The sequence below is a fragment of the Cetorhinus maximus genome, chromosome 1, assembly GCF_964194155.1.
Source record: "Cetorhinus maximus chromosome 1, sCetMax3.hap1.1, whole genome shotgun sequence".
NCBI lineage: Eukaryota > Metazoa > Chordata > Chondrichthyes > Lamniformes > Cetorhinidae > Cetorhinus > Cetorhinus maximus.
Window position 1 is genome coordinate 174,556,558 of NC_135879.1, and position 22,907 is coordinate 174,579,464.

At 44.3% G+C, this 22,907-nt stretch overlaps 1 protein-coding gene across 2 annotated transcripts in view; it reads right to left on the bottom strand.

Moving 5' to 3' along the window:
• Positions 1-22,907, bottom strand: part of parp8 (poly (ADP-ribose) polymerase family, member 8) — a 443,855-nt gene that overhangs the window by 47,048 nt on the left and 373,900 nt on the right. For both annotated transcript variants that reach the window (XM_078550076.1, XM_078550068.1), the window contains exon 15: positions 2,634-2,726. In XM_078550076.1, coding sequence (XP_078406202.1) covers positions 2,634-2,726 — 93 coding nt within the window. The remainder of the gene's footprint in view (positions 1-2,633; positions 2,727-22,907) is intronic.

Genomic DNA, 22,907 nt, shown 5'->3' on the forward strand with positions numbered 1-22,907 from the left:
CCCCCTCCCTTCTGTTTTTTCCAATAATTTATATAGATTTTTCTTTTCCCACCTATTTCCATTATTTTTAAATCTATACCTTTAATGCCCGGTTAGTCTTTCCACCCCATCCCCACTAGAGCTGTACCTTGAGTGTCCTGCCATCCATTCTTAATTAGCACATTCGTTTAGATAATATCAGCACCTTCAACACCTCTTTGTTCCTTTGTCTGTGACATCTTTTGATTATCTGCTCCTATCACTGCTTGCTTGTCCCTACAACCACCCCCCCACACCACCCCCCCAACTTCTCTGCCCCCACCCCCCCACCTTAAACCAGCTTATATTTCACCCCTCTCCTAATATTGTTCTGTTGAAGGGTCATGAGGACTCGAAACATCAACTCTTTTCTTCTCCGCCGATGCTGCCAGACCTGCTTAGTTTTTCCAGGTAATTCTGTTTTTGTTTTGGATTTCCAGCATCCGCAGTTTTTTGTTTTTATCCAATGTTACCAGTTTCTCACTAAGGAGCTAATATTTGGGCCTGATCATAGACAGTGAATGTTACCAAGCAATGCAGCACAGTTAAGCTCATCTGAATCCTTGCCCTCTTCAAAGTCCTTCTAGTCCAAGGAGACATCCAGTAGCCTAGACAATAACTATTGATATCCAACTTATGTCATGACTGTAAGCCTTGTAAGCCATGACCAGTACACTGGGAACACTGAGGCTTGTAGTGCCTATTTAGCTTCTGTGCAGCAGTCATGGCCCTCGATTGTTTGATCCTCTTTCCCTTTTCACATGCTTCTGTGAGGATCAGATGGTCATTAAGACCGACTGCAACGCAGCACCAAAACTTTATGGATTCTCGCTTGAATTCACACCATTAGTAAAGGAGCCAAGTTCATTCATTGTTCATTAGACCCTCAAGTCCAATACTGAGCTGAGCCATGTTCTTCATGGTTTGAGCAGAAAATCAATAGGATACCCCATTTAATTGGCTCAAAATTGTGCTGAACTCCTCCCACATGCCCTGAGACGCCTTCCATATCGATTTTTTCAAGCTTGTTTTTCCAACTGCGTCATTCATCAGTGATTATGAACGTGGTGCTCAGCACTTTTGTAAGTGCAACCAGCTTCTAACCTCCCGCTATCGCCCATCAAGTCCCTCCTATTCTCCTCCATATTCACCGTCTCCTAATCCCCATTCTTCCCGTAACAATCCAGCCTCCCCCTGTTACCCTTGACCCCATCATTGTACATGTCGATATTTCTAGTCTCTTCCCTGAACCCTTTAATGTTGATGTCCCCAGGCTGTTTGTCAACCTGACCCCTCCCCTTCTTGAGGCTACATGCACCCTGACCTTTTGGGAGCCCCCCATGTGACCACCCAATACTCCCCTATGAATTTTCAGCTACTGACATACAGAATACAGATGCCTCCGCTAAACGTTACTGTGCCCTCTATTTCCCAATACCATGACTCAAACCCCCAGGACCATATGTCTTAGTTGACTGACCACGCCTTCCACACCATTCTGTGCATGACCAGCACTGCTCAGAGAGACCTTCCCTCGCCCAAGACTGGGACCAAGATTTGCATGCCATGCAGAGCTCTCTAACATGGCCCGGACAATCCCATGACATTCTCTGAAATATGTCCCCGACATCTAGGCCTCAGCCCCAGGACAGTCTCTGAACCTTCCCTGAGCAGTCTTTTAACTTTTGCCCCCGGACAGTCTTTCACTCTTCCATTCTGCAACTTGACCCCCCCCAACCCTCAGCCTGCCTTTGTCTCACTCCTCCCCTCTCGTATTCCGCACCCCCCCCTCACCGTCCTGTCTCCGTCTCACCTCCCTCTCTCCTCTTCTCTACCGCCTGTGTCCATCTCACTCTTTCCTCTCGTCTTCCTCCCCCATCCCAGCCCTGCATCTGTCTCTGTCTCAGCCCTCCCCGCTGGTCGTGCCTCCTGTCCCCATCCCCCTTGGTGCAGCTTGTGCTACAGGCACCCGATATTTAGCAGTTACGGTGTTAAAGGAAGGCGAAAGCAGCTTCTACTGACCTCCAAGTTGTGGATGAAGTGAAGCTTGCCAGCTGCGTGCCACTTAGATACAGCCGTAAAACAGATTGTTCTAATTATCCACTGGAGGGGCATTTAATGTGGAGGGGGAGCATGATTCTGGCGAGTTGGCCTTTTAATAAGTGTTCATGAGATGCAAATGTGGTTCATGACATAGATCAGCGGGAAAGTCAACCTGCCTTTAACCCACCATCAAAGTCGGGAGAACAAAATTCCAAACTAATTTTCTGCCAGTGGAGAACTTACTTTATCATTCACACCAAATATAGTGTCCCCGCCCACACAATTCCTGCTGCTGGTGGGAGTGGAAAATTCCACCCACTGTTAGGAGGTCAAAAATACTGAACTCTGAGTTTAAAACCTAACAAGCGTAATACCTAAAGAAGCATACAAGATTTCAAAATATTTTCATTCCTTTTGTCTTGGTTGCATTTAACTTGGATTTCAGGTGTAAAAGCAGTGATCAAATAGTTTCTGCTACCCACTCCTCCCATTACAACATGTTCACTATAACCATCAGTTGCTTTAAACAGTGAAGTCAGTTATAAAGATTTGTCGATTTAACATTTGTGTACCTGGGCCCCTGTTGCAATTTCGTCCGCAGCTTCATTCATTACTCCCAAAGTCTGGAAAGCAAATACACACAGCTCCCGCTCACATACTGTGGGCTGTAATAAAGAAAACAATAGAATAAGTATATAAACAAGATTTGGGCACATTATGAAGAATATAAATGCGTCAGATAAATAAATCTTCAAGAATACTGGCAAATCACTTTACCGGATCAAATAAAATCTATTTTCCTCAGGTCTTCATATTAATGTAAGTGGATTTATTTAAATTTTCTGAAGAAGGCTTCTTAATGCTATGAAATTCCATTGGTCCTCTTCATAAGGACGTAAAGGCTTGTGTAGTCCAACACTCCAGTAAGGACTGGGGGTACATGGGTCAGAATTTTCCTGGCCTTGGGTGGCCTTGGATGCGGGAATGCTGGTGAAATAGCAAGGAGCGCTCAGGATGGCTGTCCAATACATTTCCTGCCACTGGGGAAGTTTTCTAGAGGCCGAGGCTTCAGAGCTGCTGGCCCTCTGATTAAGCTGGCAGCATCAGGAGATCACCCTCGAGTGTCCTTAAGTGGACAGCGAGTTCTGAGGTGACCTCCTGGGAAGATCCCCATGCCAGTCTTGCTCCAGGCAAGTGTGGGCTCAGGTCCCCAAGTTGGTCCCCAATGTCAGGTCCCGATTCTTGTGGGAAAACTTAGCCCAGGGTTTAGAACCTACTATTTACAGATCTTAGCCACCTCATTGGAAAATATGTCCAACGGAATCGTCCCAGATTTGCACTAAGTGCGGTAGCGGGCGTGAGAAATGACCTGCCGGCAACAATGACAGGTTTTTGTGCCGTATCGTCCCCTTCCTGGTGCATCCGCCTCATTAATAATGCATTCACAGGAAACACGCCGGATCACTGGCAAGCAGGCTCGGATTGCCAGCCACGCTGTGACCTCAGCGCTTCCTTGCTCTGGCAGTATATTTAAAGTGTACAAGAGCGCAGCCTATTTCATGTCTACAGTGCAGGACTGCTCCAGGCCAAAGATGGCCCTGAAAGCAAAGAAGACGGCAGCCCCCAAATTTGCTGATGCCTCTCTGAGGCGCCTGTTGGACACATTGGAAGACCACCGCGATGTCCTCTACTCCCACTCTGGTTGCTGGAGGTCCACCAGAGTCACCAACCTACCCTGTGAAGTTGTGGCAGTGGCGGTCAGCGCCAGCAGAGAACGGAGGAGGTCAGCCATCCAGTGCAAGAAGAGGATGAATGATCTCATCGGTTCCGCCAGGGTAAGTCACTCTTCTCATCACTCTCAACTCATGCACTCACAAACCCGTCACACATCCACAAGGATCTCACACCTCAAGGGACAACGCCATTAACTCTCACACATCCCCTCACATCTCCATCAGGCTCATATCCTCTGGAGTTTGCATCCTTATCCCATCCATGGCTCCGCTCACCACACAAACATTCCACACAGTGCCATGTGTACTACTCACACTCTCACCATCTGTTTTCATGCAGGAGAAGCTGGCTCACAACAGCAGGGAGCGGTCCCAGACCGGGGTGAAGTGGCCCACATTAGGCCCCTCACTCACTTTGAGGAGTGTGCCATCGCGCTGACTGGTGAGGTCTGTGGCAACGGTGAGGTTGGTGGCGAATGCCCACGTGAGGATCCTGCACTCCATCATCCCTCTCTCAACGCAAATGCGAGTGCTCCTTCTCCTGTTTTTGATTCTGCTGCCATGCACTAATTTTCTCTACTTTGGTTCACAGGGAGCTCTGTCAGGTGACCAATGCCCTCAGCCAGTCAATCCCTCAGCTCCAGCCAAGAGGATACCTCCTCCATTGAAGAGCTGGAAATAAGCAGCATGGAAGACCCTTCACAGCGCTTACCCACACCTCGGTGGGACCTAGATCTAGAGCAGGCTCGGGTTCACAATCTGGTGGTCACTGCACGGACACGTGTTCGCAACAGGAGGAGGCAGGTTCAGCCGAGCTCCCCGGTAGTTGGAGGGCTGCTGGGGAAGAGACATCTCTGAGGTCCAAGTCTGATGACAAGCCTCTGTATCTGGCCTTCCAACTCTTTGTGAAGAGTCAGCAGTAGGCGGGGGAATATCATGCAGAGCTGTTGGAAGCCCTCAACAAAGTAGCTCACGAGTCATAGGGGTGCGTCTGTGTGCTCTCTGATGGTGGTGCCCACATGTGCATGTATGGAGAGCTCCATGGGAAGGATGGCGGATGCCATGGAGACCCAGGTCCAACAGGATGCGGAGATGCGCGCAGACCTGCACTTCATTGCGGTAGCGGTGGGTGAGCTCCTACAGTGGCAATGTGAGAGGGAAACGGGACACCTCAATGTCCCTCCTGGTGCCAGGCCAGGGCCCTCGGGCATCTGAAGGGAGGAGGAGCAGCAAGTGGACACCCCTGGGTCACCCACTGAAGAATCTCAGAGGCTGTCCTCTCCCTCCGAGTCCCCTTTGCCTGTGACCTCCTCAACTGCGCCCTTTGTCATTGCAGAGGAAGCAGCTGGCCCACAGGAGGACAGCCAAAGCAAGCTGGGGCCCTCAAGGCCTCGACTCTCCAGAGGATGCACACCAAAGTCATTAGAGGCAACAGCGCAAGCCATTGCACAGGCTGCACAGGTGAACACATTTTGTCACTTTATTCAGTGAAAGTGAATATATTTTCAGATTATAATGTGTAATGTTGTCCTTCAGCTTCATTTACTGGCTTCACAAGTCCTTCCACTGCATCCACCCCCGCGAGCAGTTCAGCTGCATGCAACTGGACCACGAGTGATTCTGGAGGGAGAAGTACGTTTGTGGCAGGGCTTTTCGGAGCCTTGTGCAGGCACTCTCTCACGTACACGGAGCCATCATCAATCACACTCATTTCAATGTCCTGAGTATTTTCAATGCTGCCTGCTGGGGTTCTCTTTCAGTTGTCCGTCTGAGCTGACCTGCATCTCCGCCCACCCACTGACTGCATTCCCATGCCCATCCAACACGAGACTCCGCTCACTTTTGATTTGAAAAGCATTGTCTTAGTCAAGTTTGTTATAAGCTGCCCTGTTCTTTCCCCTCCCACAGTCACTCATGTCTTCCTTGCCATCACTGTCACCACCCCAACCCCTCCCCCCCCCAACACACACACATACACACACGCACGCACTCACACTCACACCCCTGACATCACTTTCCACCTCCCCACCGTCACCTACTAACACAAACCCTTGTCTTCCCAGGGTGTCCAGGTGAACATGCATGCTTCCTACCTTCTCGAGAATCCCACCCCCATCCACATTGACCTCCCCAGCTCTTCCTTCCCAACCCCAGGGTCCGTGTCTGTCTCCAAGTCACTACCAATCACCCTCTCTGTCCCTTCTACCGCTACCGACACACCCTCACCCTCCAATCCTGCCAGCTCCCTCCACTCCCTCTCACCCTCACTCCCTTCCGCCGAATTGTTGCCCACCAACCACCTCCCCCCACCTCCCCCGCCACCCATTCACTATGACGCCCGCCGCCAACAGGATCGGATAATTCTGCTCATGGAGTGAAGCCCATGCATTACTTAAGGACCATGGAAAATCTTTGGACAAACTAATCAGATAGTGCTCTGCTACCTTCTAATGGTCACTTATGAAATGGCATTGATCAAGATCCTTTCAGATCTCCTGACTAGAAAATGGGAAGAGGAGGGAGTGGAAAAGTTCAAAAGTAATTTTCAAACCTGAAAAAAATAAATTTGAATGAATAGATGAAAGTACTTTAGAATAACAAACAAAAAAGGTTTACAGGAAAGATGGATGAATGGTCATTGACCTCAAATGTCGCTTGCTGGGGCCCCCTTAAATACTGAGGCCTCGAAGGTCAGTTGCAAATCATGACCATGCCTGCCTGTGCTGATTGGGTGGGGAACCCAGAAGCTGTGGCTGAGTTAAAGAGCTATGATAAACTATTTCCACAAACTTTCGGGTCCCTACCTGCTTCCCATCTCCCCAGCTACAATTGGATCCAAACATTAACATCTAGCCCATTTAACTCAGTTTCTCTCCACATATGCTGCCTGACCTTCTGAGTATTCCCAGTATTTTCTGTTTTGATTTTGGCACAGTGCTCGGTGGTTATGTTACTAGGTTAGTAATTCAGAGAATGTGAGTACAAAACCTACCATGGCAGTTTGAGAATTTAATTACAGTTTAAAAAAATAGATAAATGTAGTTTTTTTTAAGAGCCGGCATTGGTAAAAATGATTATAAAGCTATTGGATTAGTGTAAAAACCCAACTGATTCACTAATGCCCTTTAGGGAAGGAAACCTGCCATCCTTATCCAGTCTGGCCTACAGGTGCCTCTAGGCCCATGCCAACATGGTTCACTTTTAACCGCCCTCTGCATAACAAGCATTTAATTGCATCCGAAGAACACACCTTCGCTGCAGTGTTCAAGAGGGAGCTCCACCACCACCACCTTCCCAGGGCAACTATGGATGGACAAAGATGCCCACATCCCATGATTTAATAAAAAGCAAAAGTGACAATCTCCCTGCACTGAACTACGAATCCAGGCAGGGAATCTGTAGTGTTGCACTTGGAGCATACAGAATTCAGCAATGAATTCCATGACATCCATTATCTCCATGTAGCTCAACGTGATTCCAGACTTGGATGATGGACAGAGGTGGGGTTCAGGTCTACTCCAGGGTTTTGCTGATTTATTACAGAGAATGTTAGAAAGATTTATTGCATCATAATCTAAGATTTTTTTTGTAAATTAAATTAGATAAGGTAGTATTTGAATACCCCTCCCAAACAATAGCCATATACCAGAATCGTCTAGCAGAGTCTGTCAGATCTTGTTACTCAAACAGTTGTAAGAAAGTAGTTTTGTAAAAGCTCAAAAGCATTCAATGCAATACCACCAGTATCCAGCGATTGGCAGCATTAGCCAATTAACAGCAATTATTCAACCATAAATATGCATGTAGGGACATAATTAGTGGAGTATTTATTCACTGTTATGTAGTTTATTTTTGCCTTTCTGTGCATTTCACTATATTACAATATAGTAATGAAATTACACTAGATTAAATAAAAATGTATCATATTAGTTAATATTGTAAACAGTTCTCTCACCTCAAGGACAGTACCCTTCCGTTTCAAATCTGTTGTCATCACCCATCTTTCAAAAATACCGCTCTTGACCCCTCTGTTTTTGCATATGACAGCTAGTCATAAGCTTCCCTATCCTTTCCAAAGTCCTTGATATGTTGGCACCTCCCAAATTCATGCCTATCTTTCCTACAACCCCCGTGTTTGAAAATCTGCATTTAGAGCCAGGATATTTCGGATGCCGGGGTTTCCCGTCCTGCCATCTGAAGAGTCGGTGGGGAACACATCCCTGCCGCCACTGCCTGCCCTGCAGCCATTTCACACTCGAATGAGCGTCATTTGGCTGCAGGCAGGACTTCGGCTCCCCACTCAGGAAGAAGTCCTGCCTGGCCAGCAGCTCCCAAGTCCCTGCAGCACAAGAAGCTGCAGTGGACAGAAAGGGAACTTCATGAAAATGACAGAGCCTAAGTTCCAGGACTGAATGAAATGGTAGGTTTTCGGGGACTCAGGGCGGGGAGGGTAGGGAAGATGTGGTGGGGTCTGTAGTGGGTGATTAAGGTGTTGGGGGAGAGGACGGGGGAAGAGGGAGGAAGGAGGTCCATTGGCTACCGGACCTTAAGTTGGTGGTGGGGTGGGGGGGGGGGGGGGGGGGGGGGGGGGGGCAGTAAGGGGAGTGCCCAAAGTTAGAAGGGGGCTTCTGATGGAGGCGCCCCCCCCTCCACACCCCCCTCCCCACCCCGGCCACCTTCTGCCTGAGGCCTCAGTCCGATCAAAGAAACGTAGAAAAATAGGAGCAGGAGAAGGCCATTTGGCCCTTTGAGCCTGCTCTGCCATTCAATATGATCGGGCTACTCCACAACTGGGACATCTTCCCGCCAGCCAAAAAATTGAGGTTGGGTGGGGAAAGATCCTTAATGGATCAATAGTTGGGGCATGGGCGGGCGGCCTACCCGAGGCCTCGCCCACACCAGCATAAAATCGCTGCGAGGTCAGGGTGGGTGAGAACCCAGCAGCAAACTCATTCATTCTATTTCACGCTCCCCCTCTGCCTAAAATCCGCTGGCGGGAGAGCGTGAAATTCAGGCCTAGGTTTCTAGCCCATGCTATAGCACTGAAATGACCACAATGATTAGGATCTAATGAAAGGCACAAATGACATCCTATGATGGTGATAAATTATCCCTTGAGATCCTTCTTGAGCTTTCTGCAGCTTTTGATATGGTTGATCACACCAGGCTCCTCTTCTATCATTCCTGCATTTGTAACCTCCTGAACCCCGTAACATTCAAATAACTCGGTATTCCTCAAACTTTGGCTTCTTGTGTCTCGCCCTGCTCTCTTCACCCCACCATTAGCTGTCAGGCTGTTAGCTGTCTAGGCCCTGAGCTCTGGTATTCCCTCCCAAAGCCTCTCCACCTCTCTTTCTTTATGATACTCTTTCAAACAACTTTTGACAAATCTTTTAGTCATCCATCCTGTTATCTCCTTCTTTGGCTTGCTGTCAATTTCTGTCTGATTGCCCGTCTGTGAAGCACTTTGGGATGTTTTCCTATGTTAAAGGTGTAATATAAATGTAAGTTTTTGTTGAATTATCTGTCCCTACATGAGATATTTCATATTAGCAAAAAATAAATATTGAGTGTAGAAATACGGCTGACGTTTTCTACAGATTGCATGCACTCTTTGCCATCCTAATATCATTCATAGTGCATGAATGTTAATTTTTCAGATCTACTTGCCACTTTTGTGAAACATCAGTTGATTGTCCTCCATTATTTGAAACAGCAATGAATATAACATATATAGTGTGCTGTTTTGCAGGTGTTACATAAATGGGACCCAGGAGAAAGGCCACATTATTCACTCTTGTTAGCAGCATTTGGTATTGTTATGGAATTTTCAGATTATTGAAATAAATTTACTAATGTACTATGACCAGAAATGGCTACGTATACAACATTGCTGTCTATTCTTATTACAATAGCCATTTTAGTAAATCCATCCCATTTTCTTTGACCCTGGCTGAATTCTTTTTTTTCTAGTCCATTGCTCTGACCTCTACTGGAAAATGCTTATGTGCAAATATCAGGTGCTGACTAGGTTCTGCTCAACTATGATGCTCCTCATGGAGGATAACCTGTTAACACTCACTGTGTAGATACACATTTTGAGAAAGAGCATTTGAGCACAGAAGGCTACCAGTGTCTGTCAATCTTTATCTTCAAAAAATTATGTGGCTTCAGGAAAGTAGAGCAGATTGGGGAGTGAGGGGATTGGTATTGCTGTGGTGTTGACTTCTAAAAGTTCAAACTAACTATCAATGTTTAGACACCCTTAAAATCCTGACTTCATGGTTTGCCAGGAATCTGAACTCTTCCTCCCAGCTTGCATGCCTTTGCAGGACATCTTTTTGATGATTTCAAGGTTGCTTCGTGTTTCTTCAGATGTGCAGTATTTGCTTAATGTTACATTATGTTCATTTACACCCACATTATCCATCTTCACCTCTTTTCTACCTTCTAGCAGAAAATAATGAATGGGTAACTATTAGCATTTTAATGGTTTCTGTAACGTGCACAGCTCAAACATTACAAGACAGCATGAACCATATTGTATTATTAATGGCTGCTTTATTGAATCTGGAAAGTATCTTGACTTGAAGCGCTTTGAAAGAACTGCAGGTTTCCCAGTCACAATTCATATATAATCTTTTCTTCTTGCTCTCTCCGACATGTAAAGAATGCTGCTCAGTCACATGCACAAGTCATTGGTATTGCTTCATCATCACAGCAAGCTGATACATGTTTCAGGGAATGACTTACTGTTTATAATGAGCTAACTCACAAGCATTGCAGGCACCAGTGACTTATGACTATTACTTTGCTTGAGTGAAGGAATGCCTTACACTCTCCGGCATCAATGAGGCATGGCATACTGCATATTCTCATTTAGCATAAAACGCATCTCCATTTGCCATCTGGACAAACAATGAGAAAGAAATCTTTGAGTATGATGCTGCAATTCTACTGCTACTTTTGTGTCATTGTAAAGCTGCTTCAGGTGTACATCAAGATTTAGCCAGTAGTATAATTCACAAGTCAGGTCCTGATCTAAAGACAAGTTTATGAGAGCCACTCCAGGAATCCATCTAACCTTGTCTAAGTTTCATAGTGTGTGAAGCATACTTCATTTCAATGCAAAATTAGGTTCAAAAAGTGCTGGTGCTGGAACTCCTGGATTCACTACAAAATGAAAAGGCCAAAGTGGGGAAGTCTAGTATTCAGCATAGGTCTCAATAAATGTGCACACAATCCAGAGATAGTTCTATAATATTATAGACCTTATTCTGAGGCCCGACACTAGTGATGTGCATGCCAGCAGTGAAGCCTGTAATTTGGGATCTTAAGTATTGTTAATGCTCATTTTTTTGAACACTATATAAAGGTCTGTGGAAGAAAATAAAGGCCTTCAAAATGTGGATGCTAAGATTTATGCTAAAAATTCCATATGTAGACCATAAGGCCATCGAAGAGGTGCAAAAAGTTGCAAGAACAAAAAGAACTCTAAAAAGTGACATCCTGAAATGAAAACTGCCATATTTTGGCCATTTGATCAGAGTTTAAAAGATATAGAGATATGATGGATGTCACAGAGTGGTTGGACACAAGCTATAATGGATGTGTGAAGATATTGCAGATAGACAAGCCTGACATACCATGACAGCAGATCTTCTGGTAGGAGTGGGCACAAGCAGAAGCAGCAGCATTTTTTTTTAAGTGGTGACAGAACAGAGCTTCTCGTTTCTAGTCACAAACTCAGATCTTAAAAGAAGTGACTAGTGAAATAGTTGTTGTATTAGTTTTAATTTTCCAAAACTCCCTGGATTCGGGGAAGGTTCCATTTGATTGGAAAATAGCAAATGTAACTCCTTTATTCAAAAAGGGAGGGAGACAGAAAGCAAGAAACTACAGGCCAGTTAGCTGAACATCTGTCATAGGGAAAATGTTAGAAGCTAATATTAAAGATGTTATAGCAGGGCACTTAGAAAAATTCAAGGCAATCAGGCAGAGATAACATGGTTTTGTGAAAATAAATCACGTTTAACCAATTTATTGGAGTTCTTTGATAAAGTAACATGTGCTGTGGATAAAGGGGAACCAGTGGATGTGCTGTATTTAGATTTACAGGAGGCATTTGATAAGGTGTCACATCAAAGATTATTGCAAAAAATAAAAGCTTCAGGTGTAGGGGGTAACATATTGGCATGGATAGAAGATTGGCTGGCTAACAGGAAACAGAAGATGGGTCAATTTCCAGTTATCAAGATGTAACGAGTGTGCCACAGGGATCAGTGCTGCAGCCTTAATTTTTTACAAATTATATAAATTACTTTGATGAAGGGACCGAAGATATGGTTGCTAAATTTGCCGGCAACACAAAGATAGATGGGATAGTAAGATGTGAAGAGGACACATAGAGGCTACAAAGGGATATAGATAGGCTAAGTGAGTGGGCAAAGACCTGGCAAAGTATAAAATTGTCCATTTTGGCAGGAAAAATAAAAAAGTATATTATCTAAATGGTGAGAAATTGCAGAGCCCTGAGATTCAGAGGCCAGGATTTTCCTGTTGGCGAGTGGGGCAGGGCCCGCTCGCTGATGCGAAAAATGACGCACGGTGACTTCGGGCAGAACTCCCGACGTCACTGCGCCTTATTTAAATTTTCAGGTAGGTGGGCGTTCAGCAAAATCAGCTGTGTGCCTGCTGACCTGTCAATGGACAATTGAGGCCATTGACAGAGTCATTTAAGTAATTAGTGGACCTGCCCATCCAACCTTAATTTGGCGGGCAGGCCGGGAGCCCTGGCGGGCATTAGAAAAAGCATAAAACCACATCCACGGTCGGGATGAGGTTTCATGTAGGTTTAAAAAAATTTAATTAAAGTATTTTAAAATGTTATGGACAAGTTCCAACTCATGTGACAGTGTCACATGAGAGGACATGTCAGGGAAATTTTTTTTCTCTATTTTTAATATTTTTCAATGTGCAGCTGATATCCCTGAGGCAGCACTTTGCCTCAGGGAGATGATTGCGCTCTTTCGTGCGCATGCGCAAAAGAGTGCACTCTCTGGTTTAGGGATTCCCTCCGCCCGCACAGGGGCGCCGATCGGAGGCGTGCCTCTGCGCGCCTACTCTTCAACTTCCCCCCCGATGAGGGGAAATTCTGCCCAGAGGGATCTAGGAGTCCGAGAACATAAATTGGAAAAGGCTAGTACGCAGGTACAGCAAGTAATTAGGAAAGCTAATAGAATGTTATTATTTAGTGTGAGGGGAATTGAGTACAGAAGTAGGGAGGTTATACAGAGCTCTGGTGAGCCCACATCTGGAGTACCGTGTACAGTATTGGTCTCCTTATTTAAGGAAGGATGTAAATGCGTTAGAAGCAGTTCAGAGAAGGTTACTAAACTAATACCAGGAATGGGTAGGTTGTCTCATGAGGAAAAGTTGGGCAGGTTATGCTTGTATCCGCTGGATTTCAGAAGAGTAAGAGGCGATGTGATTGAAACCTTTAAGATCCTGAGGGGTCTTGACACGGTCGATGTGGAGAGGATGTTTCCTGTTGTGGGAGAATCTAGAACTTAGGGTCGCTGTTTTAAACATAAGGGGTCACCCATTTAGGACAGAGATGAGGAGAATCTTTTTCCCTCAGAGGGTAGTGAATATTTGGAACTCCCTTCCCCAAAAGGTGGTGGAAGCAGAATCTCTGCATATTCTTAAGGTAGAGGTAGATAGATTCTTGATAAGCAAGGGGGTAAAAAGTTATCCTGGGTAGGCAGGAATGTGGACTTAAGTTTGCAGTCAGACCAACCATGATCTTATTGAATGGCAGAGCAGGCTCGAATGGCCGAGTGGACTATTCCTGCTCCTGCTCCTAATTCTTTTGTTCACATGCTTGTAAAACAGTTGTGTAATAGAACTTGGGTTCTAAAAATCTGCTATATCCAAAAATATCTGAGGATAATAATAGCTTTATGTGTTTCGTACTTGTTTTCGAACAGTCTGGTCTGACTAAGATCAGTTATTTTTGCAAAATTTGAACCCACTTTGGCACCAAATTTTACATTACCCACTCCCAGGGCAACTATAACATAGGTACATGAAAAATAAGAGCTAGATTCAGGAGGTCTTATTTGTGACCCCAGAAGTACTGATCAGCAGTCCAGGTACAATGGGTGCATTATACTATTTGGTCAATAGAGGCAGCCACAGTTGGTCCAAAGTTAGAAATCTATAAAAAAAAATTAACCTTTTACATGTAACCTGAGAATGAGTAAAGCAGATTGAACAACAGGCAATACAAGTAATCAAAGTTGTGTTTTATCTATGGTCAGCTTGGGGCCAACATTATAAGCATTTGTAAATTATTTGCTCACAGGGCTGTGTGGAAGCTAAATTTATTTCTTTAACAACCTATGCTTGGATATCTTACGTCTACAGACAATTTAATCATAACTCATCGAATTACCTTTGTTCCACACAGAGAAACAAATCCAACTTTACATTACCGGCAGCTGCCACTGCTCCCTTTGCTGACAGGCAATATAGAGCTGCAGGACCTGGATTGACTGGCAGCTCCCTGGGATCAGGATTTCCATCCCCAGGACCCTTAATCCTGAGGAAGATCCAATGGGGGCCAAAATGGGGGCTACGTAATACACCGAACCTTCCCCAGTAGAGGCAATGCCGGCTCTCTGGGCTTCTGGTTTAAATTCCATCCATAGAATCAAAAAATATCACTGCACAAAAATAGACCATTCAGCCCATCAGATCTGTGCCAATGCTTTTCTTCTTGGACCACCTAATCCAATCCCATTATTCTGCTCATGCTCTGCACCATGTAGCCCTCTGTTTCATAAAAACATTTAAAATTGACAACCAGGAAAATACCAGTTGATCCACCAAACTTCACCCAGAAATTTCAAGTTTCAAGCATTTATCTAACTCACTTATAAACAACTTAGCTTTCACAATGGTTTGCAGAAAAAAAATCCATGTTCCAGCATGTTCTATGTAACTAAATTCTTTCTAACATAGCATTTAAATTATCCATGATGATTTTAACTCATCAAACAATGGAAACAATTAATCACTATTTACCTTACAATGCTCTTCATAATTTTGATGACCTCTATCAGGTCGCTCCTTAACCTTCTGACCTCCACTGACAAAGCTCAAATTTCTCAAATCTCTCCTTGTAACATTAACTAATGCCCCATTTGAATCTATGCAGCATTTTTTTTTACATCGCTTTTATATCATTCCATGAATAGGTGTTCAAAACATTGTAAGGCAACGAGCCTAGTCCACAAAGGACTATAGGCACCTCTCTCTCAAGTGATTATATAGCTTAAGGGGCATCACTCCCCATTCCACATCAAGCATGGGCATGGACAAGGCAGGGAGGCAGGCCTGAGCTAACACAGCCAGTACATGGATTGAATCCATGCCATTGGCATCATTCTGCACCACACTCTAGCCATCTGAGCTAACTCCACCACAAAAAGTTCAACAAAGTACTTTAACCGCAGCCTAACAATGATCTTGTACAAGTTTAAGATTACCTCTTTGCTTTTGTGCTCAATGCTTCTAGATATAAAAAAAAAATGTACACTTTCCAGTAGAGCTTCATCAGGAATGGGAAGCCTAAATGAATTCCTGCTCCCTGCCTCAGATGTGGGATCAATTGTACAATCTCAGTTAAGATCAATTAACTTGGCATTGACTGAAGATTGTTATCTGTGATGATTCTTTTCTACCTGCCTTAGCTTCTGTATTCTCAGCCATTCACATGTTATCTGTGTCTTCTAAATGACCTTAAGTTATTTGCTTTCTCTCATTCTGCTTTCTATTGTCTCATGCTAATATCAATCACTTCTGCCATTTAACTATATTCTATTTATTATTTAAGCACTTTACACGTCATTCTATTGTTTGTGTGAGTATGTGTTTTCCTCCTTTTTCGCTCAGCTCTTTTATTTTAAAGTTCTGTTCATCTGTAACATCCTCTAATTTTCATGAAGGGTTCACACCCGCAGTTACTGACTGACATGCTGCGTGTTTACAGCATTCTCTATTTGTTTTATAGTACACTGAGGGTTTACTTGATTATCCTGGTGATCATTTGGCAATCTGCAATGATAAGCAGTGGGGCAAAGATACATTTGTCACCCAAACATTATCAATGGGTGAGAAATTCAGTCCACAATTTCACAAGTCAAACTCAAAAGAAATGAGGGACCAGCTAAAATAAATCAAACGATTCTTTTTTATACATTAATGGGATGTGGGCGTCACTGGCTAGGCCAGCATTTATTGCCAATCCCTAATTGCCCTTCAGAAGGAGGTGGTGAACTGCCTTCTTAAACCGTTGCAATTCCTGTGGTGCAGATACACCCACAGTGCTGTTAGGGAGTGAGTTCCAGGATTTTGACCCAGCGACAGTGAAGGAACGGCGATATATTTCCAAGTCAGGATGGTGAGTGACTTGGGGTGAACTTCCAGGTGGTGGTGTTCCCATCTATCTGCTGCCCTTGTTCTTCTACATGGTAGTGGATTTGGTGAGTTCCTGCAGTGCATCTTGCAGATGGTACACACTGCTGCCACGGTGCATTGATGGTGGAGGGAGTGAATATTTGTGGGTGGGGTGCCAATCAAATGGGCAGATTTGTTCCAGATGGTGTCAAGCTTCTGAGTGTTGTGGGAGCTGCACTCATCCAGGCCAGTGGAGAGTATTCCATCACACTCCTGACATGTGCCTTGTAGATGGTTGACAGGCTTTGGGGAGTCAGTAGGTGAGTTACTCACTGCAGGATTCCTAGCCTCTGACCTGCTCTTGTAGCCACAGTATTTATATGGCTAGGCCAGTTCAGTTTCTGGTCAATGGTAAGCCCCAGGATGTTGATAGTGGCAGATTCAGTGATGGTAATGCCATTGAATGTCAAGGGGCGATGGTTAGATTCTATCTTGTTGGAGATGGTCATTGCCTGGCACTTGTGTGGCGCAAATGCTACTTGCCACTTGTCAGCCCAAGCCTGGATATTGTCCAGGTCTTGCTGCATTTGGACATGGGCTGCTTCAGTATAAATGTCTCTCTATTCACACTCAACTAAGGGTGACCTATTGGTTACTCACCTTCACCTTGGAATGTGGCCTTGCATTTTGAAGTAGTTTTCTCTGTCTCAGTTCACATAACAAAATTTTTAGTCAGTTGAAAGTTGAAAAATCATATTTTTAAAAATGGAGAACATTGCCTCCCTGTCACAAAGAAATGAGACTCACAAAACACAAAAAAAAAACACATTCACTTCTATCCACTCTCTAAGCCTTGTCTGGATTATCTCATCAGTTCTAACTGGGTCTTTAAGTTCTGGACAGGGCATCCATAATCACATTCGATTTCCCTGCTATGTGAGTGACTTTTAGGTGCTCTGGCTGGAGAAACCAATCTACATAATGGAATAGCCATGCATTCTGAGTTTTGAATTTCTCTACAAAGGTCAAAGTGTTATGGTCAGTATGGACTGTGGTCTCCCTGAGAATCCATTTTGGACATATGTCTCAAAGTGGTTTCGAGCCAGTAGTGAACCTAGAGTTTCTTTGTTGACTGTGGAAAACAGTTTCTGATGTTTGTTCAGTTGGAATGTGGCCTTGCGTTTTTAAATAGTTTGCTCTGTCTAACTAAAATTGCAAAATTTCCAGCTAGTTGAAAGTTGAAAAATCATATTTTCAAAATTAAAAGGGCAGAGCTTCTTAACAACATAGCACCTTTAACATAGTAAAATGTTCCGTTGTAGGATCTTATCAAACAAAATTTGACACCGAGTCACATAAGGAGATATTAGGACAGATGAGCAAAATCTTGGTCAGGTAGGTTTTAAGGAGCATCTTAAAAGAGGAAAAAGAGGAAGAAAATTGAAGAGTTTCAGGGAAGGAATTCCAGAGTTTATGGCCATGGTTGCTGAAGGCACAGTCACCAATGGTGGAGTGATTAAAATCTGATCAAGAGATCAGATAATTGCAGTTGGAGGGTTGTGGGACTGGAGGAGCTTACAGAAATAGGGAGGGGCGAGGCCCTGGAGGTATTGGGTGATGGGTGAATAGAATTTGAAACAAGTTAGGGCACAAGCAGCAGAGATTTGGATGGCCAAATATTTTAGGTGAGTAGAAGATAGGAAGCCATTCAGAATGCTTGAGGATAGTGGAGTCTAGAGGTAACAAAAGGTATAGATGGTGGTTTCAACAGCAGATGAGCAAAGGCAGGGATGGAGTTGGGCAAAGATACTGAGGTGGAAATAGGTGGTCTTAGTGCTGACTTGGATAATGACATAAACTGTGAGATTGGATTCCTGACTACAACACAGATAATCTTTCAGTTTTTTTCCAATGTCTAGGGGTAGATGTTTGCCTCCATTGCCTGAGCAGTAAACTGGCACAGCAGATCACCCACCAATTTTAGAACCTGCTTGCCATATTACTGCCCAGGCAGTGAAGGCAAAAATCTACCCACTAGAGGGCAGTGAATTTCTGTTATTTGTAACAAATATTTTTTCCCCATGGAAGGAATGGATCCAGTGTTGGACCTCACAACCATTCATGATGTAATATTTCACATAATACCAAATTATTTTCAATAGAGAATTATATCAACATTTAAAGCAATTATTATATTTAAAGTGCTAAAAGAATTAAATTCTGCTATCTTCTTGAAAAATATTTAGTAAACCTTATTATGTCTGGGGAGTAAAAGCAAAATGATTCATTGGATGAATTAAAGATTGAACAAAAGATTTGATATTTTGTACCTTCCCATCTGATTAACATTTTCATCATTATGCCATCACTTGCAAGCAATGGGATGATAATTCATGCCATCAGGTTGTACGTTTGATGAACAATAGCTCCAAGCAATTTGCAAGGCGTCTTTCCAAAACTTGGCCACAGCTAAGGCAGTGCCAGTTGCTGTGGGGGGCTTTCCACCCTCATGTCCGATGGCTCTAACACTTTTGGTCCTTTTATTCAGACATTTTGCGGCTGGACACCAGGAGTGTTGATACTGTCACAATTTCCTACACAAATCAGCAGCACCTACTTCTGATGGTGGGGATGCTGATCAGTGTTGGCTGGACAACCTCTTATTGGGCCTCCAGACTCAGGAGTCCATTATCCTTAATTGGGTAGGGCTTCTGGAACTGGCCACTTATTTGGCCGCTTCCTCCAAAATCGCCCTCTGGGTCCTGCCGCCAGCATTAATGGGTTTGCGACCCACATTTCATCCCAATGGCTCAATCAGAACCCGGGAACGAAAATCCTGCCTATGGAGTCTCCATTCAGTCAGATGTCAATTATTGTTACAAAGCAAAAACAGAAACAGAAATACCTGGAAAAACTCAGCAGGTCTGGCAGCATCGGCGAAGGAGAGCACAGTTGACGTTTTGAGTCCTCATGACTCTGTTGAAGGGTCATGAGGACTCGAAACGTCAACTGTGCTCTCCTCCGCCGATGCTGCCAGACCTGCTGAGTTTTTCCAGGTATTTCTGTTTCTGTTTTAGTTTTGGATTTCCAGCATCCGCAGTTTTTTGCTATTGTCAATTATTGTTGCAGAGTTAATAAAAACTAAAACATGCAGATAAAAAATGCAATCTTAACTTTTTTCTTTGTTTCTTTTATCTCTCGCTTAATGCAATTTTTCTTTCCCTCTCTGTACATAATTTGACATTGGATTAACCATTCTAACTTTCACTTCCTGATTTAGATTCTGCAGCCTGGAACTTAGCATGGATGTGAGTTCTGTGTGGGGTGATGTTGTGAGGTTGGGAAACCCAGGAGGATGAATTTTCTGACTGTCCAGCAGAATTTGATAGCAGGGCACCTTTAAGTGGTGTTATCACCCATAGACATCCTGATTGACAGTGTGGATGTATTTCAGGCGAGAAGCTGTTTCACAGGCCAAAGCTAACTAGTGCAGTTAGGTGGAGAAATATGAGAGATTGTGGGAGGTGGGCAGAGGATCTGGATTGCTGGGGAAGGGTTCTGAATGCGGTCGGGTGGGTGCGAGGTCAGATAATGCTTGGGGGAGCAATGGCTGCCCAGGGGTGGGGAGCAGACAGATGATGGTGGGGGTGGAATCGCTGGGTAGCTTGTTGGGCCTGGAGGCTGCTGTCCTGCTTTTCCAGGCCTATGAACACAAAGGCGCTTACCTTAAGGATTCAGCCCCTCCCACCTTTAAACTTTCCCAAGGCCTTCCCCCTGATATTCCTCATCCAATGTGAACAGCTGCTACTGCTGTTAGCTCTCCTCCAATTAATGCCTCTCTGCATCTCCCTCAGTCTCCCCGTGGGGGCTGTGATCAACTGCGCCAATAACACAGGTGCCAAGAACCTGTACATCATCTCTGTCAAAGGGATCTAGGGACGTTTGAACAGACTACCAGCTGCTGGTGTTGGCGACATGGTCATGGCAACTGTAAAGAAAGGCAAACCAGAGCTCAGGAAAAAGGTGCACCCAGCAGTAGTGATACGGCAACGGAAAGCATACCGGAGAAAAGACGGAGTCTTCTTATACTTTGAAGACAATGCAGGGGTGATAGTAAATAACAAAGGAGAAATGAAAGGCTCTGCGATCACAGGCCCTGTTGCCAAGGAATGTGCAGATCTGTGGCCCAGGATTGCTTCCAATGCTGGGAGCATTGCATAACAATTGTAAAGGTTTCCTACAAAGATATCCGTGCAATTCAATAAATATTTTTACTCCGAAAAAAAAACACTATGATTTGGGGGCTCTTTTTGGGGCATATTGTAGGGTGTCTCTACATCCTGTCAAGATATCTGAACCCCTGCTTCAGCATCCTTATGGTTTATTCATTAACCATCTTGGTGGTTCACTGGTTTTGAACACATCATTAGTGGTCATGCTGCGGGGTGCCATCAGCTGCATGTATGTGGGATATCTGGACCCCCATGTTCCTGGAAAGGTTGAATACTGGAAAAGCGAGAGGATAACGGTATTATCACAGCTACCCGGGTACCCTTCATACTCCTGTTTCTGCGATCACACACTATCTGGACATTAATGAAATGGTTGTTTGTAATCTGATTCCATTTTGGCAACCAGGCTACAGTCAATGTTGCCCTAACTATGAGGAAAGCAAGACACAACTGAAAATCCTGTATTCTCTCCTGTTTGTGGGGGTCAATGCGGAAGGCAATGTACTGGTCAGCAGCTTCAGCAACAGGCAATAGCAGCTGCACTTATTAGAAGGCAGCAGATGAGAGGGCTGTTTGGAGAGGGCTACATCCAGCACATACTGGGTATAGGCCAAGAGTCACTTTCTTGGATCTATCCAAGGAGCAGTGCATCAGGAGGCTGCAGTCAACCCTGGCGAACAGGGCACACTGCCTGCTTACAGCAACTATGTACTGTAGCCTGAGGGATGCCACTGAAGCAGATTAAAAGAAGGCAGTGGAAAAGAAATAAGGAGTTGAGGTAGCTTTGACAGCCAATGACAAGGCATGGTCCTAGCCCAGGAGGCAACAAGTCCTGAGAAAGGAGGCTGCTGCCTCCTGACAGAAGGGTAGCCTCCTGATGCATTGCTCCTTGGATAGATCCAAGAAAATGACTCTTGGCCTACGCCCACAATGTGCTGGATGTGGCCTTCTCCAAACTGCCCCTTCATCTGTTGCCTTCTGTGCAGTTGCTATTGCCTGTTTCTGAAGTTGCTGCTCTTCTTCCTTCAACTATTCCTGAATCCACATGAACCTGTCAATAATACCACCCATAATAACCAGATAATGCTTACCGAGGGTAATTAAGTCAAAAGAAAGTGAGAAAGAAGCAATCTGGAAGCTAGAAACTCTCCTGGCAATTCAAATAGTATAAAGATCCTGTGATCCAACTACTTCTTTACTGATTTGGTGGCTCTGAGAGACCAATCCTGCTGGTTTTTGTTGGTGGGTCGGGCACTGGGTGTGACTTCTGAGATTTTGCACAAAAATGGCCTTAGTGTTTTAATTGTGTTATAGGAGCCTGATTTACAGGCAATCATGACCCACCCATCTGCTTTGGATAAGTCAGTAAAGTGTATGGTCCAAATGGTAACAGGTGAGAGCAAGATGTGAATGCAGCTGTCAGTGATTTAACCGCCAGCACACCGTGTTTCAATCAGACGGGTAGGATGAAAATCAGACCTATAGGCCTCTGACGCCTGGTCACATTTAGTTTGAGTCAGAATGATCTATCCGGGAATGATTGTTCAGAGTTCAGGCAAGAACTTCCTGTTTGTACAGATAGCTCCCCTCGATCCTGTGAGGTTGGTTTTATCAGTGCGATGTGCATCAACATTCACAGGCCTGATATGGATCAAGGACAAGATGAGCTTCTGCTCTGGTGTGTGATCAGACTGAATAACCCTCCGTCAATCTTACACTGCAACAATGATCACTCTTCAAAGTGCTGCACTGGCTACAAATGCTTTGGGACGTTCTGAGATTGTGAAAGGCACTATATAAATGCATGTTGTTCTTCCTTATTCATGCTGGGCACTTTGTGCAGCATCAGCTACAAAATTCTGAATAAATGTGAATTTAAAATGAGTCTGTAAATAGGACTAAAAGGCACTGAGACAGCGACTAATGTGTAAACTGTTGCTTTCCCTGAAGTCAGTGACAACTTGCTGTTGTTATTGAATCTGAGAAAGCAGCACATTTTCTGATCACTACTCATCTGCTTCTGGAGAAAGAGGAGATTTATGTCATCCACTTAATTGCTTTGTATTTCTATCTGATGCTGAACAATTATAACTCAAGACGGCTAAGGGCCAACTCTGCGATTTTATGCATCTATTAACATGCTAATATATTTAGAAATGCTTTGTCAATTAAATGGTAAGGGCCTCAAATCCATTAATGTTTAAAGAACAGGCTTTAATTTAAAGATAAGACCAACTTGATATGTGAATTTAATCATTTAATTATTTCTTTCTGAAATTAAAATAGAGCCTTCAAGCTTCTTAAATTATTGCTTTTCTTTATTGACTAATTTGCATATAAACAGAAACCTCATACTTCAACGAGTCTTCTTTGTAACATCCTTCAATATTTACAAGGTTTGATCGAAGAGGATCTGTGC